Here is an 18,245-nt window from a genome sequence, read left to right as displayed (position 1 = left end):
TAGATTAATGCTCATAAAGTTAATATCCATGAGTCCATACTGGTATAAATAAATAATTGAACTAATAAAGAGGGTAGAAGGGACAGCTCTTTTTACTGTAGAATATTAGCTAATAAATGTAGAAGAATAAGAGAAATTGAAGATTAACATTACCAGACACCACAGTGATAACTGTTGCAAGCAAGAACCATGATGAATGCTACTAACTTAGTTAGTGACTGAAAGTTTGATGTAAAAGAGGATACATGGATAATCTCCAGATACCTCTCCACAAGATAATTATTATTTACATATGGAAAAATAACAGTGGTGAAACCTGATAGACACCACTTTAGCTATGTTATGAAGATTAATATTACCAGCAAATAGTAAAACGTCAGTATCACTCCACTATGATGCACTGAGAAAGATATCACTTCTCTTGTATTCTTGCCAAAAATGCATAACCTCATTCTAATGAGAAAACACCAGATAAATCCAAATTAAGAGATACTCTGCAAGGTAATGGTCTGGACTGTTTAAGAGAATCAAGGTCATGAAAGACAAAAAAAAAAAAAAAGACCTAGAGGATCTGTTACTAATTAAAGGAAACTAAGGATTCTAGATTGGATCCTGGATCAGAAGGACTTTAGTGAGGAAAATGGCAAAATTTAAATAAGATCTGTAGGTTACTTAATAGTGTTATGCCATTGTGAATTTCCTGATATCAGTATTTGTATTATAGTTACATAGCTGGGTGAAAGATATGTGAGGACTGTGTATATTTTTGAAATTTTTTAGTAGGTCTCACATTATTTCAAAAGAAAAAGGATTTTGTGTGATTTTTTTTTTTAAGAGGAAGGGACTTGGAAAGATGGTTTCTAAGGTCTCTTCCACCCAGCCTTACTATTCTATCATATAAGTAATGCAAAAGGAAGAATGGCAGAACGGTAAGCACTTTTCTTTCTTGTCTGTCAAATACATTGCGGCAGCTGAAAATAAGATCCGATTCTAAACTGTCAATTTAGTCCAGTGGGATCTGTCCTGAATAACTACCATTGTACCCAGTCCTGTACTGCAGGAGATGGCCCTTGCCTCTGGGATGCTCAGAGTCTACTGGTAAAGTAGATGTGGTCTTTCCTTTCAATCTTAGATTGCTAAGGTCTCTCTTCTTTGGTGTTTTAAAAGAATAGAGTTAGATAGAATGATATGGAAATTGATAAGTGTTAGAAACATATCTAAGAGTTAGCCCTCAAAGTGGGCACCAGATTTATCCAATCTGGGTGCCTGATGAGAATGATAAACACTAAATAAGATTTAAAAACCTAGAAGACTTTTAACACTTCCTGTGTGAGGGACCAATAGGGCATTCATATTAAGATTGTTGTTGTTAGTTGCTCAGTTGCGTTCAACTCTTTGTGACGACCCCCTGGACTGTAGTCTGCCAAGCTCCTCTGTCCATGGAATTCTCCACCAGATAATGGGGTATTTCATTGTAGGGTAGTATGAAGATGCACGAATTCATATTTGAGGATAGTGGGTATTGTAATTCTGACATTCCTTTAATGCTCATTTGCTAGATGATTGTACTCAATTAAGCCCTACCTTTATAATCCCATTATGACAAATTTCTGAATAAGGAATTGATATGTTTCATTTAGCAAGTGCTTACTGTTGAGAATTAAACATGTTAGGAAATAAATGCAGGTAAGTCAGAAGTCATTCTATCTCTCCATTAATAAAGATGATTGTTGATTCTTGGGTATTTGAGAGCCTGTTCTGAATTTTTTAATTTACTGTTCTTTTTTTTTTTAAGCGAAGTGCAACTTTGAATCAATAAAATTATGTAAGTGAAACGGAAGTCTTATTGCCACAATACATTTGATGAACAAATTTAAGAAATTGATTTCCACCGTCATGATTTTTAACAAAAGTCTTTAACCCTAACATTCTTATGAACGTGATTGTCTTCCATGGAAGATCAGAAGTTGCATGATGTGTCTTATTTCTAAAGTAGGAACATACAACATATATGTAGTTTTCAAGTCTCCACAGAATTTAAAAAGTATTGTACTTTGAAACATGTATACTGTGGGTCTAAGGTGTTTTTTAATCTTTAATCTCTTTTAAGGATCAAATATCATTAGAAAAATAAGCTGTGGACATTACAAATGTGGTCTGGTGAAATTCAATATTCACAGTGACAATTCAGAATATGAACTCCTTAGGGGAAAGTTAACCCACCACTCTGACTTTTCATCCAAATATCTTAAAGTGTGCCATTGGTTTTATGAAAAGGTTTTGATCTTCACTTCTAGTTTAAGTTCAAAAGAAAAGCTACATTTTAAAGTGTATTCCTTTTCTGGATATATTTACTTTGAACTATAGCATATAGTTTTTCCCATAAATCTAACCTGCCACTATCTGTTTTTAAAACTTTGTAAACTTCAAGTGGTTATGATGTGTGAAGTTTGGATTAAACTAAATTTTTTAGAAAACACATGTTATATATTTTGATTGTTTTGAATTTTAACATGGGCCAGTCAAAAACTTGAGTGTCTAGCAAAGTAATATACTGTACTCTGTTACTCTAAGAAATCACAGAAAATTGCCCTCTCCCATCATGTTAACAATAGACAAATGAAGCAGCTGTTCTCATTCTTAATGTAGTTGTTTGAAAAACTTGCACAGTTTAATGAGAATGTCTCTACTCGTAAAACTTAAAATGCTCACACATGGAAAAAGTCATAATGTTTTGGCAAATATTGCTTTGTTAGGAATGTGAACGAGGTATACCTGCTTCATGGCTAGAATTCTGTGTAAACGGCGTGAAAGCGTGGGGGAGTGCCAGCTGAAAAGAAAGCTCTGACAAAGGGTGAATTGACACTCTTAGAAACTGCAGATAATTCTTGCCCAGTCACACTTTTTTTCTTGACATGAAAGACTTAGAGTATCTACCTCTCTCTCCATCTCTTCTTTTTTTTCCCCCCTAGGTGTAATTCTCGGGTCATCCTTTTTACTCAGCGTAAATGACTTTCTCCTTAAAACAAGTCTCAAAGAAAGAAGTCGGATTCTAATAGGACCGTGTTGTGCTACTGCCAATCTGGAAGCTAAATGGTGTAAACACAGTGGCGATCCAGGCCCAGAACAGTCCATACCAAAAATATCCATTGATTTAAGAGGAGGTCTGCTACAGGTCTGTGGGGATTGGCCCCATTTTTTCCCACACGTTTTAAACTAGCCTTGGTTCGTTTTTTTGAACTGTTTCATTAAATTTTAAACTTAGTGTGGTGAGAAAGGATATTGTCGGATTGGTGTCTTACTAAACTTTTTTAACAGCTTTATTGAAGCATAATTCACAAACCATACAATTCACCTAATTAAAGTATACCATTCAGTGACTTTTTTAATGTATTCACAGAGTCATATGGTCATCACAACAATCCATTTTAAAATATGGATTTAAAATGGATTTAAAATATGGATTAAATACACACCTACCTCCAAAACCCTTTAACCGTTCACACTCCCCATCATCCTCTGATCCCCTCCCCAGAACTAGGAGACCACTATTTTCTGTCTCTGACTCTGGACATTTCATATAAATGGAATCATGAAATGCAGTCTTTTGTGAATAGCTTCTTTCACTTAGCATAATGTTTTCAAGGTTCATTCATGTTTCTGCAGGTGCCAGTACTTTATTCCTTTTTACAACCAAATAATACTCCACTGTATTGATGTACCTCATTTTATTTATCCATTCAGCAGTTGATGGACGTTTAGATTCCATCCACTTTTAGCTATTATGAATAATGCTGCTATGAATATTTGCACATATGTATTGTGAGGACATGTTTGGAATTGCTGAACCAATAAACTTTTTCCTAATGTGTAGACTTTTGTACTACAGTCGGCTTGTCTCAGGCAGCGTCATTAGTAATATATGAGCCATTTCCTAATGACATGTTGTTTAGCTGTTATGCTGTCTGATGACTAATGTGACATACTTCACACTGCAATGTTTTATGCATTTGATTTGCAGCCAAGTGTGGAATGTGTGATGGTATCCAATTTATTTCTTGATAATTTTCTATTTGGATAGAATTTGAAGGTTTTTTTCGTATGACTTGATGTCCCCCAAATGTGACACAGATCTAAAAAGCTTGAGAAATTCAGAGTTATAGAAAGTGAAAATGACTAATTTCTTAATAGTTGAGGCATAGTAAATATGAGTTTCTTGTTTTCACCTAAAAGCTGTCTTGCCTCCACTGTTTCACCAGTTTTCTTACTGACACAGAGCTCGATGTGGGCAGAGCCTAATAACTTACTGCTTTATATTCTGGAGACTTTTAGTATCTGTTATAAATCTTCATATATTTACTAAGCTTGTGATTATGTGTTGTTTTGTCAAGAATACTAATTGCATTACCATTTTTCCAACGAAGCAAAGGAACTCCACATTAAAAACAAGAATAAAAGCAAAACAAAGTATATAATCTCTACATTATAAAGCCTCTTGGCATTTTAAAGGCTGGAGCCATGGTGTTTGACTCGCCAACTTGACTTTTCACCTATCACTATTTTTTTTCGGATTCAATACAAATAAGATTGATGAGGAAAAAATAGACTTAGTATCATATCTCTTACCTTCATTTCTGAGATGCCTTAATTCCAGAGGTAGGACTTAAACTTATGGTTTAAAACTTGCCCACAAAGCATAGGCTTATTCTTTTCTACCTTTGCATATTCTTTTCTTCTTTTCTGTATTACCTGGTTCTCTTGGAAATTGGGTGAAATGCTTTCACCCAAAATATTCGGAGAAATTCAATCTTATTAAATGTTTAAGTCCTCTGACATTAATCATCATTCCCCACTGGTCATCCTTCTGTTATAGGCTAATAGTTTTCACCTGCAGAGAAAGGGAAGGCAATCCTCTCTGTTAGATGAAGTAGCAAGAGTTTGTTCTGAAACTACTGTAGCTCCTGTGCAATTGGTTCTCAAGGGCTGTGTTGGTTGGTACTTTCTCACTAAACACTGAAGTTGGGAGCCTTTTGAGTTCAGGCTCATTGAGCATCTTTCTTCTGTTTTTCTCTTAAGAGTGAAAATACAAAGAAAGGAACCCTAATAGCAGGATGTGTTCATGTAATCTCATGACAAAATAGAAGCTCTTCTACAAACCTATTATTACTATTAATATTTTGACCTGAAAGGATCTTCATTGCTTCTCTCATACTGTATTCAATGTTCTTTTCCTGCTTAACTAAGTTAATTCATAAACATTACCTCTCATCTACATTATTTTATTATCAATTCAGCATTTAAAATTGATAGCTACCCACACATTATAGGATTTGCTTGATTTTCTTGTTTCTATATATTTGCTCAAGAATTTCATCCCAAAGGTCAATTGCTTCTTAAAAATTACAGGTTGGTTATTATCAGTAATTAAAATAAATGTAATTATAGTCTTGAACTAATTCAAATATGATTGTACCTAATTATCCTCATGAAATATTTGTATTTAAACCCAGTAAAATTTTTCATATGATTTTAAAGGTTTTCTGGGGTCAAGAACATTTGAATTGCTTAGTTCTTCTACATGAATTACTCAACGGATACCTTAACGAGGAGGGAAATTTTGAAGTGCAAGTTTCTGAAGCAGTTCCACAAATGCCATCTCCTTTGGAAAAAAATCAGATATTTAAAAGTGAACAAAGTTCAGATGACCTACGGACAGGTCTATTTCAATATATACGGGATGCTGGTAAGTAGCAATAGCCTCACTATGATTGTGTGTTTACCTCCATATTAGGGAAATGATAACAGTTCAACATCACTTGAAAACTAAGTGCATAGAATACCTGCCATACCAAAAAAAAAAAAAAAAAGAATACCTGCCATACCAAAACAGTACCTTGCCTTTCAGTCTCTCTCAAGGGAAGATTCTTGATTTATTCCTGTCCTAAACCATATAAACATGATCAGACAGCTTCTTTATATTATTTTCTTTTATATTCATAATTTTTTCTTGCTGTAATAAACCAACATGTCCCACTTCAGAAGCATACAATTAATTATACTCTCATTTAACAGAACCTTTGAAAATGCCTGGTGTCTATGAAGTCTTGTTTTACAATGAAACCGAAGATAGCCCAGGGATGATGCTATGGAGATACCCAGAACCTAGAGTGCTCACCCTTGTACGCATAACCCCCGTGCCCTTCAACACCACTGAAGATCCAGACATTAGCACAGCAGACCTTGGTGACATGCTGCAGGTATGGAATGACTCTTCTTTTCAAAATAAAAACACCTTGGGAAGGTGCTAATTAGATAATAGGAAAAATATTGGGAGCATACCTGTCTTTTCCGCCAGTTGTCTCAGAGAGAAATATACATGTATGTGCACATACAAACATACATATATACACATACACACACACAAGACACATGCACACAAGAAATTTTAAAATAAGGGAGTGAAGTCATTCAGACTCACGGTACACAGCAATTTTGAGAGTTCTTGATTCTCCTCTTTGACCTGTAGTTTGCACGGTCTCCAGCCATAATGGGACAGGCAGTGTCACTGAGTTCACCAGACAGTTTCTTTTTCTTTTATTTTAAGATTTATTCATTTATGGCTGTGATGGATCTTCCCTGCGGCATGGGCTTTTCTCTAGTTGTGGTGCGTGGGGGCTACTCTTCATTGCAGTGTGCGGGCTTCTCATTGCGGTGGCTTTTCTTGTTGCAGAGCACATATAGAGCCCAGGGGCTAAGTAGCTGTGATTCCCAGGCTCTAGAGCACTGACTAAGTAGTTGTGGCACTCAGGTTTAGTTGCCCCATGTCATGTGGGATTTTCCCAGACCTTGGATCAAACCCATGTCCCCTGCATTGGAAGTCAGATTCTTTACCACTGATCCACCAGGGAAGCCCCCACCACACATCTTCTGAATAACCTACCATGTGTTCACACCCTTCAGCATTTTTAGAACTGTTCTAGGAAATAAGATATGTCCCCATAAGGCCAGAAGAGGTGACTTAATTTTCATTTCATTTCCAGAGTTGAAAATGGTCTTGGACTGGTGGTAGGCTGATAGGAAAGCCATCTAATGAGTGATTATATTCTGTATGATTTTATCCAAATTTTGTTGTCCATCATTTCCTCGAGTGCTGATATCACTGTATTATTATTCTACTTAATTCTACAGATCTGAATTTCTCCTAAAATTTTTTTTTCCTCCTAGTCTTCCACCTGTTGCTTGATCACACAATCATTCACTTGAAGGCATTCCTGATTACTCTTTTTCTCTAACTCCCCACGTCTAATTTATCAACATATCCTGTCAGCTCTGCCTCCAAATGTGTCCCTATTCTATCTACTTCTCTCTGTTTCTACTGGTACAATAGAGTACAGAGTCCAAGCCACCATCTTCTATTCCCTACTACAATAGCTTCCTAATTGATCTCTGTGAATCCATCCTTGACTCCCCGCAGTGCGCTTTGCAAACAGCAACCAAAGTGATCTTTTAAAAATGTAGTTGAGATTACCTCACTCCCCTAACTTTTGAAACCTTCCTCTGATACTGAGAACAGAATTCAGTATCTTACTCTAGCCCACAAGGACCTATGGTCACTTCTCTGGTACGTCTTGATTGCTTATCTCCAGCCCCTCATAAGTAAATATAAGCCAGGTTGTTTTTTTTTTTAAATGACTGATCTATATTTAAGTCAGAATAAAATTGATGCTTTTAAACTGTGGTGTTGGAGAAGACTCTTGAGAGTCCCTTGGACTGCAAGGAGATCCAACCAGTCTATCCTAAAGGAGAGTCCTGGGTGTTCATTGGAAGGACTGATGCTGAAGCTGAAACTCCAGTACTTTGGCCACCTCATGCGAAGAGTTGACTCATTGGAAAAGACCCTGATGCTGGGAGGGATTGGAGGCAGGAGGAGAAGGGGATGACAGAAGATAAGATGGCTGGATGGCATCACCGACTTGTTGGACATGAGTTTGAGTAAACTCCAGGAGTTAGTGATGGACAGGGAGGCCTGGTGTGCTGCAATTCATGGGGTCGCAAAGAGTTGGACACGACTGAGTGACTGAACTGAACTGAACTGAATAATACAAATTAGAGGAGTCCACACTACCTATTAACATAGATATTATTATAGGCTTATTTAATTCTTACTTAGTTTCTTGATTATAATATAGTTAGATGTTCACCTTCTGAATTGATAATGAAATGTGTCATTTTGTCAAATAAACTAGAGTGTGCAGAACTATCCAATTTGCCACAATGTCAACTGTCTCTACTTTCATTTTTTTTCCTTGTGATGAAGACTTCTAAGATCTATCCTCATAGCAACTCTACTTTGATTTTTAAATGTTCACATTTGCTTCCCCGCCTGTCAAAGTCATATTCATGATTATCTTCTCTACCAATATTCTTGGATTATTTTTGCTGTCTTTGAATTCTACTGTCTTGTTAGACTAGCCTAAATGCAGAACATCTGTTGTATTTTCAGTCACAATGAAAATACTCATATATCAACATTTCAGCGTCATGTAAAGGGCTTTTTTTATAACTGATTCTAGGGTTCAGATTTATAGTTAAAAATTATCCTGAGCCTGATAACCATTGGTAGCAGTTTTACACCAGTTGTATTAAACAGAGGATTTAAGTTAGAAAGTACGTTCACTAATGACATGTTCTTCATCTTCTCACTGCCACTGGAGAGGCAAGAGAGCAGAGTGGTTATGGGAATGAACTATAGCCAGAATGCCTGGACTCAGATTCTGGCTCTTCCGTTTGCAAACTGTGTCACCTTAGACAAGTAAAGTAATCTCTCGACCTCAGGTTTTGCTTTTCTTTCATCAATAAAATGAGGCTATTAATAATGTAATGCCTATAGGAATGAATATTTATAAGACACATAGAACAATGCCTGGCACATAGTAAATGCCATATAAGGATGAGTACTACCGGCACCATTACAATGATTATCACCAAAAGTCTTTTCATCACGTGGAAGCACAGGCTAGACCAAAAAGAGCTGGGGTCTAATGACCCTCCAGACCAGCGGAAGTAGTCTAGGCGATCTGGAACAGTCCCAGGGCCTTTACAGTAGACTTGGCGCATAAGCATCGCATGAGGTAAGCCTGGCGGGTTTCAACAAGACGAGAGTTGGTGTCAGAGAGGTCCTGCTGTATTTCATATCTTCTTGGAGAGAGAGGAACTGATGTGTGGCAGAATTCAAGGACAAGGCTGCTGGTCTAAGAAGCCCGACAGGGTTGTACCTACTGTAAGATGAAGGGGAAGGCTAGATCCCAATGCTAAGCAAGAACACCCAGAGCTCACAGCTGAGATGGAAGAACGGAGAAGACTGGCAGAAAGTCACCATGCTACTGAGCTCCTGGCCTAGCCTCATATTCCCCTGGTGAGGAGCAAAATTCATCCCAGTGATTGGGGTGACGTCATCTGTGGAAATATAACAGCTTTTTTCTTGAGCCCTGGCAGTTCCAGACCCTGTGCATGCTCCTGAGAGGTCAGAGATGGATGAGATACTGTCCAGATACTGTCCAGGCATTAGAAGCTATCTGTGCGGCAGGCAGGTTTCTGTGGTTGTTTGGGGCAGAAGAATTTCCGTAATTTCAGCATTCAGCGTTAAACCTCTGTGTTGTCAGAATCCTTTTCCCAGTCTATGTAAGTATCTCTGGATCTGTACCAGAGACACAGCTAAAATATTGAACTCCCAACCTGAATAGCAGGGAACCTGTGAAAAGAAGTCTATCAACCTGGTCTAGTGTAGGTAACCTGGACATTAAAGTCTCAGCTGCTGACTCCTGTCCCTTCCCCCTTTGTATTTTACTTAGGCAAATTGTATTTGACCTTAGGCAAACTGCTCACCTCTTGGAGCCTTAATTTCCTCAACCGAACACCTGAGTTAACACCATTTACCTTTTAGAGTTTTTTCCACGAGATTTAAGTGAAATACTAAAGCTAAAACAAATGCCTTACACAAAGTGAGCTCTTTTTCTTTTTTTTGCATTTATTTTTATTAGTTGGAGGCTAATTACTTTACAATATTGTAGTGGTTTTTGCCATACATTGACATGAATCAGCCATGGATTTACATGTGTTCCCCATCCCGATCCCTCCTCCTGCCTCCCTCTCCATCCCATCCCTCTGGGTCTTCCCAGTGCACCAGCCCTGAGCACTTGTCTCATGCATCCAGCCTGGGCTGGTGATCTGTTTCACCCTTGATAGTATACTTGTTTCAATGCTCTCAGAACATCCCACCCTCGCCTTCTCCCATAGAGTCCCAAAGTCTGTTCTGTACTCTTTTTCTGTTTTGCATATAGGATGATCGTTGCCATCTTTTTAAATTCCATATATATGCGTTAGTATACTGTATTGGTGTTTATCTTTCTGGCTTACTTCCTTCTCTATAATGGGCTCCATTTTCATCCATCTCATTAGAACTGATTCAAATGAATTCTTTTTAATGGCTGAGTAATATTCCATGGCGTATATGTACCACAGCTTCCTTATCCATTCGTCTGCTGATGGGCATCTAGGTTGCTTCCATGCCCTGGCAATTATAAACAGTGCTGCAATGCACCCCAATGTTCATCATAGCACTGTTTATAAAAGTGAGCTCCTAGTAAATGTTAATTTCCTTCCCTCCACTTCTCCTTCATATTCAAATGCCTAGACCACGATAAAGCCTCCTAAGTAGAATTATTTCAGCCTTCAATCTCTTCTCCTTCCAACCTGCCTTACTGAGTTCTTAAAGGAACAGGTGGATTGTGTCATTCCCTGAGGAAAACTTTCAGTGGTCCTGTCACTCTGCTAGACTGACCTTGAAGTAGTGAGTGAAGTCACTCAGTCATGTCCGACTCTGCAACCCCATGAACTGTAGCCTCCCAGGCTCCTCTGTCCATGGAATTTTCCAGTCAAGAGTACTGGATTGGGTTGCCATTTCCTTCTCCAGGAGGAAAACCTTCAGTGGGCCTGCCACTCTGCTAGACCAGCCTTGAGGGCCCTGCTAAGCCTCCAGGCCCGGCTTTGCCTTTCCTTCCCTTACACACGATCTCTGCTCTGGTCAAAGGGGCCTATGTGGCATTCCCACCGGTGGTCTCCCGCATCGGGACTGCTCCCTCTGCCTGGACATCTCTCCCTTCTTTGCTGAAATACAGCCCATGCTTCCAGACAGTTCCAGTGCCAGCTATTCCATGAGGCCTCTCCTGGACACTCTCTCCACCCATGATACTGCGTTTCTCTGACGTCCTGTAACACCTCGTGGCATCATGTTTATGCTGTTTCTCACCTAGTCTTCACGTTTTACTCATCTATGTCTTGTCTCCCACCTAGGTTGTAGGTTTCCAAAGGAAATGGTCACATCTGATTTGTCATTATGTTCCTTATAGTACTCATTGCTGTGGAGATGCTCAGTATATTGAATGGGTGGATATCTACCCATTCATGGATAGATACATGGATATCTATGTTCCTATTCTGTGTAATGCAGACATATTCCATTGTTTGCCATTATTTTATGGGGCTATTGAATACATTTGGTTTTACAAACTGAATTAGGTCAGGATGCATTGTGTTTTATGCTTCAGTGGTATTACCTACTATAAACACACAGTCTAATGTCATTACGTTACATGGGCTCTTGGTGAGATCATTGACTGCTCTGCCAAGCCCACTGCCCCCTAGGCAGGGGCTAGTTCTTAAGTACAAAAATAAGTTAATCTGCTTGGTTTTAGTCCTAAAAACAAAATCGAGTTTGAGTTTTTTTTTCCTTCAGTACTATTTGGTTCATAAAAAAACTGACCTTACATAGACTCCTTAAATGTATTTGTTTATATGTCTTTCTATGATTAATATTGGGATTTATGAACCAGGCTCCTCATATGACTTTATGGAATTTGTTTTGTGATTGTACTGAAAAATATGGAAAATGGTTCTATAATGTTAAACTAGCCATAGGTTCATAATAAAGACCCTGAAATTAATGTTCACAAAGCAAAAGGAGCATATTTTGCATTCAATTTTATCATGTTAAATTTTAAGTGTTAGTAATGTATTTGTGCTCGGTTGCTCAGTCGTGTCTGACTCTTTGCGGCCCCATGGACTGTAACCCCCAGGCTGCTCTGTCCATGGGATTTCCCAGGCAGAAATACTGGAGTGCATTGCCATTTCCTACTCCAGGGGATCTTGCCAACCCAGGGATCAAACCTGCCTCTTGAATCTCCTGTGTTGGTGGGCAGGTTCTTTACCACTAGCGCCAACTTAAGGTAGAGTAATACCATCAACCTAGAATAGATGTGCTATTGAAGTGAGCTGAAACATAAGAAATTTCTGGCACTGTGTCTGGCACATACTGTAGGTTTTCCTCTCTCCTCATTCTGTTGTGTATACTGCCTACTGAGGTTTCCAGTTTGGAAATACCCATGTTCTCTGATTGTAAAATTTTAATTCATACTTTGTAGTGGAATTGGTAATGGGGATTTTTTTTTTCCATTTATTTTCATTAGTGGGAGGCTAATCACCTTACAACATTGCAGTGGTTTTTGTCATACATTGAAATGAATTAGCCATGGATTTACATGTATTCTCCATCCCGGTCCCCCCTCCCACCTCCCTCTCCACCCGATCCCTCTGGGTCTTCCCAGTGCACCAGGACCGAGCACTTGTCTCATGCATCCAACCTGGGCTGGTGATCTGTTTCATCCTAGATAATATACATGTTTCGATCCTGTTCTCTTGAAACATCCCACCCTCGCCTTCTCCAACAGAGTCCAAAAGTCTTTTCTATACATCTGAGTCTCTTTTTCTCTTTTGCATATAGGGTTATCGTTACCATCTTTCTAAATTCCATATATCTGTGTCAGTATACTGTAATGTTATCTTTCTGGCTTACTTCACTCTGTATAATGGGCTCCAGTTTCATCCATCTCATTAGAACTGATTCAAATGAATTCTTTTTAATGGCTGAGTAATATTCCATGGTGTATATGTACCACAGCTTCCTTATCCATTCGTCTGCTTATGGGCATCTAGGTTGCTTCCATGTCCTGGCTATTATAAACAGTGCTGCGATGAACATTGGGGTGCACGTGTCTCTTTCAGATCTGGTTTCCTTGGTGTGCATGCCCAGAAGTGGGATTGCTGGGTCATATCGCAGTTCTATTTCCAGTTTTTTAAGGAATCTCCACACTGTTTTCCATAGCGGCTGTACTAGTTTGCATTCCCACCAACAGTGTAAGAGGGTTCCCTTTTCTCCACACCCTCTCCAGCATTTATTGCTTGTAGACTTTTGGATAGCAGCCATCCTGACTGGCGTGTAATGGTACCTCATTGTGGTTTTGATTTGCATTTCTCTGATAATGAGTGATGTTGAGCATCTTTTCATGTGTTTGTTAGCCATCTGTATGTCTTCCTTGGAGAAATGTCTGTTGAGTTCTTTGGCCCATTTTTTGATGGGGTCATTTATTTTTCTGGAGTTGAGCTGCAGGAGTTGCTTGTATATTTTTGAGATTAATCCTTTGTCTGTTGCTTCGTTTGCTATTATTTTCTCCCATTCTGAGGGCTGTCTTTTCACCTTGCTTATAGTTTCCTTTGTTGTGCAAAAGCTTTTAAGTTTCATTAGGTCCAATTTGTTTATTTTTGCTTTTGTTTCTAAAATTCTGGGATGTGGGTCATAGAGGATCCTGCTGTGATTTATGTCGGAGAGTGTTTTGCCTATGTTCTCCTCTAGGAGTTTTATAGTTTCTGGTCTTACATTTAGATCTTTAATCCATTTTGAGTTTATTTTTGTGTATGGTGTTAGAAAGTGTTCTAGTTTCATTCTTTTACAGGTGGTTGACCAGTTTTCCCAGCACCACTTGTTAAAGAGGTTGTCTTTTTTCCATTGTATATCCTTGCCTCCTTTGTCAAAGATAAGGTGACCATAGGTTCATGGATTTACCTCTGGGCTTTCTATTCTGTTCCATTGATCTATATTTCTGTCTTTGTGCCAGTACCATACTGTCTTGATGACTGTGGCTTTGTAGTATAGTCTGAAGTCAGGCAGGTTGATTCCTCCAGTTCCATTCTTCTTTCTCAAGATTACTTTGGCTATTCGAGGTTTTTTGTATTTCCATACAAATTGTGAAATTATTTGTTCTAGTTCTGTGAAGAATACCATTGGTAGCTTGATAGGGATTGCATTGAATCTATAGATTGCTTTGGGTAGTATAGCCATTTTGACAATATTGATTCTTCCAATCCATGAACACGGTAGATTTCTCCATCTGTTTGTGTCCTCTTTGATTTCTTTCATCAGTGTTTTATAGTTTTCTATGTATAGGTCTTTTGTTTCTTTAGGTAGATATACTCCTAAGTATTTTATTCTTTTTGTTGCAATGGTGAATGGTATTGTTTCCTTAATTTCTCTTTCCGTTTTCTCATTGTTAGTGTATAGGAATGCAAGAGATTTCTGTGTGTTAATTTTATATCCTGCAACTTTACTGTATTCGTTGATTAGTTCTAGTAATTTTCTGGTAGAGTCTTTAGGGTTTTCTATGTAGAGGATCATGTCATCTGCAAACAGAGAGAGTTTCACTTCTTCTTTTCCTATCTGGATTCCTTTACTTCTTTTTTCTTCCCTGATTGCTGTGGCCAGCACTTCCAAAACTATGTTGAATAGTAGTGGTGAGAGTGGGCACCCTTGTCTTGTTCCTGATTTCAGGGGAAATGCTTTCAATTTTTCACCATTGAGGGTGATGCTTGCTGTGGGTTTGTCATATATAGCTTTTATTATGTTGAGGTATGTTCCTTCTATTCCTGTTTTCTGGAGAGTTTTAATCGTACATGGATGTTGAATTTTGTCAAAGGCTTTTTCTGCATCTATTGAGATAATCATATGGTTTTTATCTTTCAATTTGTTAATGTGGTGTATTACATTGATTCATTTGCGGATATTAAAGAATCCTTGCATTCCTGGGATAAAGCCCACTTGGTCATGGTGTATGATTTTTTTAAATATGTTGTTAGATTCTGTTTGCTAGAATTTTGTTAAGGATTTTTGCATCTATGTTCATCAGTGATATTGGCCTGTAGTTTTCTTTTTTTGTGGCATCTTTGTCTGATTTTGGAAGTAGGGTGATGGTGGCCTCATAGAATGAGTTTGGAAGTTTACCTTCTTCTGCAATTTTCTGGAAGAGTTTGAGTAAGATAGGTGTTAGCTCTTCTCTCAATTTTTGGTAGAATGCAGCTGTGAAGCCAGCTGGTCCTGGGCTTTTGTTTGCTGGAAGATTTCTGATTACAGTTTCGATTTCCTTGCTTCTGATGGGCTTGTTAAGATCTTCTATTTCTTCCTGGTTCCGTTTTGGAAAGTTATACTTCTCTAAGAACTTGTCCATTTCTTCCAAGTTGTCCATTTTATTGGCATAGAGCTGCTGGTAGTAGGCTCTTATGATCCTTTGTATTTCAGTGTTATCTGTTGTGATCTCTCCATTTTCATTTCTAATTTTGTTAATTTGGTTCTTCTCCCTTTGTTTCTTAATGAGTCTTGCTAATGGTTTGTCAATTTTGTTAATTTTTTCAAAAAACCAGCTTTTAGCTTTGTTGATTTTTGCTATGATCTCTTTACTTTCTTTTGCATTTATTTCTGCCCTAATTTTTAAGATTTCTTTCCTTCTACTAACCCTGGGGTTCTTCATTTCTTCCTTCTCTAGTTGCTTTAGGTGTAGAGTTAGGTTATTTATTTGACTTTTTTCTTGTTTCTTGAGGTAGGCCTGTAATGCTATGAATCTTCCCCTTAGCACTGCTTTTACAGTGTCCCATAGGTTTTGGGTTGTTGTGTTTTCATTTTCATTCATTTCTATGCATATTTTGATTTCTTTTTTGATTTCTTCTCTGATTTGTTGGTTATTCAGAAGCGTGTTGTTTAGCCTCCATATGTTTGAATTTTTAATAATTTTTTTCCTGTAATTGAGATCTAATCTTACTGCACTGTGGTCAGAAAAGATGACTGGAATGATTTCAATCTTTTTGAATTTACCAAGACTAGATTTATGGCCCAGGATGTGATCTATTCTGGAGAAGGTTCCGTGTGCACTTGAGAAAAAGGTCGAAGTTGATTGTTTTGGGGTGAAACGTCCTATAGATGTCAATTAGGTCTAGCTGGTCCATTGTGTCCTTTAAGGTTTGTGTTTCCTTGTTCATTTTCTGTTTAATTGATCTATCCATTGTTGTGAGTGGGGTATTAAATGTCCTACTAATATTGTGTTACTATTAATTTCCTCTTTCATACTCGTTAGCATTTGCCTTACATATTGCGGTGCTCCTATGTTGGGTGCATATATATTTATAATTGTTATATCTTCTTCTTGGATTGATCCTTTGATCATTATGTAGTGTCCATCTTTGTCTCTTTTCACAGCCTTTATTTGAAAGTCTATTTTATCTGATATGAGTATTGCGACTCCTGCTTTCTTTTGGTCTCTGCGTGAAATATTTTTTTCCAGCCCTTCACTTTTAGTCTGTATGTGTCCCTTGTTTTGAGGTGGGTCTCTTGTAGACAGCATATATAGGGGTCTTGCTTTTGTATCCATTCAGCCAGCCTTTGTCTTTTGGTTGGGGCATTCAACCCATTTACATTTAAGGTAATTATTGATAGGTATGGCCCCGTTGCCATTTATTTTGTTGTTTGGGGTTCACGTTTATACCACCTTTTTGTGTTTCCTGTCTAGAGAAGATCCTTTAGTATTTGTTGAAGAGCTGGTTTGGTGGTGCTGAATTCTCTCAGCTTTTGCTTGTCTGTAAAGCTTTTGAGTTCTCCTTCATATCTGAATGAGATCCTTGCTGGGTAGAGTAATCTAGGTTGTAGGTTATTCTCTTTCATTACTTTAAGTATGTCCTGCCATTCCCTTCTGGTCTGAAGGGTTTCTATTGATAGATCAGCTGTTATCCTTATGGGAATCCCTTTGTGTGTTATTTGTTGTTTCTCCCTTGCTGCTTTTAATATTTGTTCTTTGTGTTTGATCTTTGTTAATTTGATTAATATGTGTCTTGGGGTGTTTTGCCTTGGGTTTATCCTGTTTGGGACTCTCTGGGTTTCTTGGACTTGGGTGGCTATTTCCTTCCCCATTTTAGGGAAGTCTTCAGCTATTATCTCCTCGAGTAACTTTTCATGGCCTTTCTTTTTGTCTTCTTTTTCTGGGACTCCTATGATTCGAATGTTGGGGCGTTTCACATTGTCCCAGAGGTCCCTGAGGTTGTCCTCATTTCTTTTCTTTTTTCTTTTTTCCTCTCTGCTTCATTTATTTCCACCATTTTATCTTCTAACTCACTTATCCTGTCTTCTGTCTCTGTTATTCTACTCATGGTTCCCTCCAGAGTGTTTTTTATCTCATTTATTTCATTATTAATTTTTAATTGACTTTTTTTTATTTCTTCTAGGTCCTTGTTAAACATTTCTTGCATCTTCTCAGTCTTTGTCTCCAGGCTATTTATTTGTAACTCCATTTTGTTTTCAAGATTTTGGATCATTTTTATTATCATTATTCTAAATTCTTTTTCAGGTAGATTCCCTATTTCCTCCTCTTTGACTTGGTGGGCTCTTTTCATGTTCCTTTACCTGTTGGGTATTTCTCTGCCTTTTCATCTTGTTTAGATTGCTGTGTCTGGAGTGGGCTTTCTGTATTCTTGTGGTCAGTGGTTCCTTTTTATTGTGGAGGTTTCACAAAGTGGGTGAGGTTGGACAATTGCTTTGTCAAGGTTTTCTGGTTAGGGAAGCTTGTGTCAGTGTTCTGGTGCGTGGAATTGGATATCTTCTCTCTGGAGTGCAATGGAGAGTCCAGTAATGAGCTTTGCGATGGGTCTATGTGTTAGGTCTGATTTTGGACAGCCTGTATGTTGACACTCAGATCTATGTTCCTGCGTTGCTAAAGAATTTGCATGGTATGTCTTGTACTGCAGCTTATTGGCTCTTGGGTGGTGGTTGGTTTTGGTGTAGGTATGGAGACTTTGGGATGGTCTCTTATTCCTTAATGTTCTGTGTAGTCAGGAGTTTTCTGGTTTTCTCAGGTTTTGGGCTTAAGTCTCCTGCCTCTGAATTTCAGTTTTATTCTTCCAATAGTCTTAAGACTTCTCCAACTATACAGCACTGATAATAAAACTTCTAGGTTAATGGTGAAAAGATTCTCCACCATGAGAGACAACCAGAGAGGTTCACAGAGTTACATGAAGAATAGGAGAGGGAGGAAGGAGAT

At 38.1% G+C, this 18,245-nt stretch overlaps 1 protein-coding gene across 8 annotated transcripts in view; it reads left to right on the top strand.

The window, feature by feature from the left end:
• VPS13B (vacuolar protein sorting 13 homolog B) overlaps window positions 1-18,245 on the top strand; it is a 780,541-nt gene that overhangs the window by 614,326 nt on the left and 147,970 nt on the right. For all 8 annotated transcript variants that reach the window (XM_070477337.1, XM_070477338.1, XM_020914637.2 and 5 more), the window contains 3 exons: window positions 2,973-3,175; window positions 5,536-5,743; window positions 6,073-6,257. In XM_070477337.1, coding sequence (XP_070333438.1) covers window positions 2,973-3,175; window positions 5,536-5,743; window positions 6,073-6,257 — 596 coding nt within the window. The remainder of the gene's footprint in view (window positions 1-2,972; window positions 3,176-5,535; window positions 5,744-6,072; window positions 6,258-18,245) is intronic.

Source organism: Odocoileus virginianus, chromosome 15, assembly GCF_023699985.2.
Source record: "Odocoileus virginianus isolate 20LAN1187 ecotype Illinois chromosome 15, Ovbor_1.2, whole genome shotgun sequence".
Classification (NCBI taxonomy): Eukaryota; Metazoa; Chordata; class Mammalia; order Artiodactyla; family Cervidae; genus Odocoileus; species Odocoileus virginianus.
This window is presented reverse-complemented; position numbering and strand designations above follow the sequence as displayed.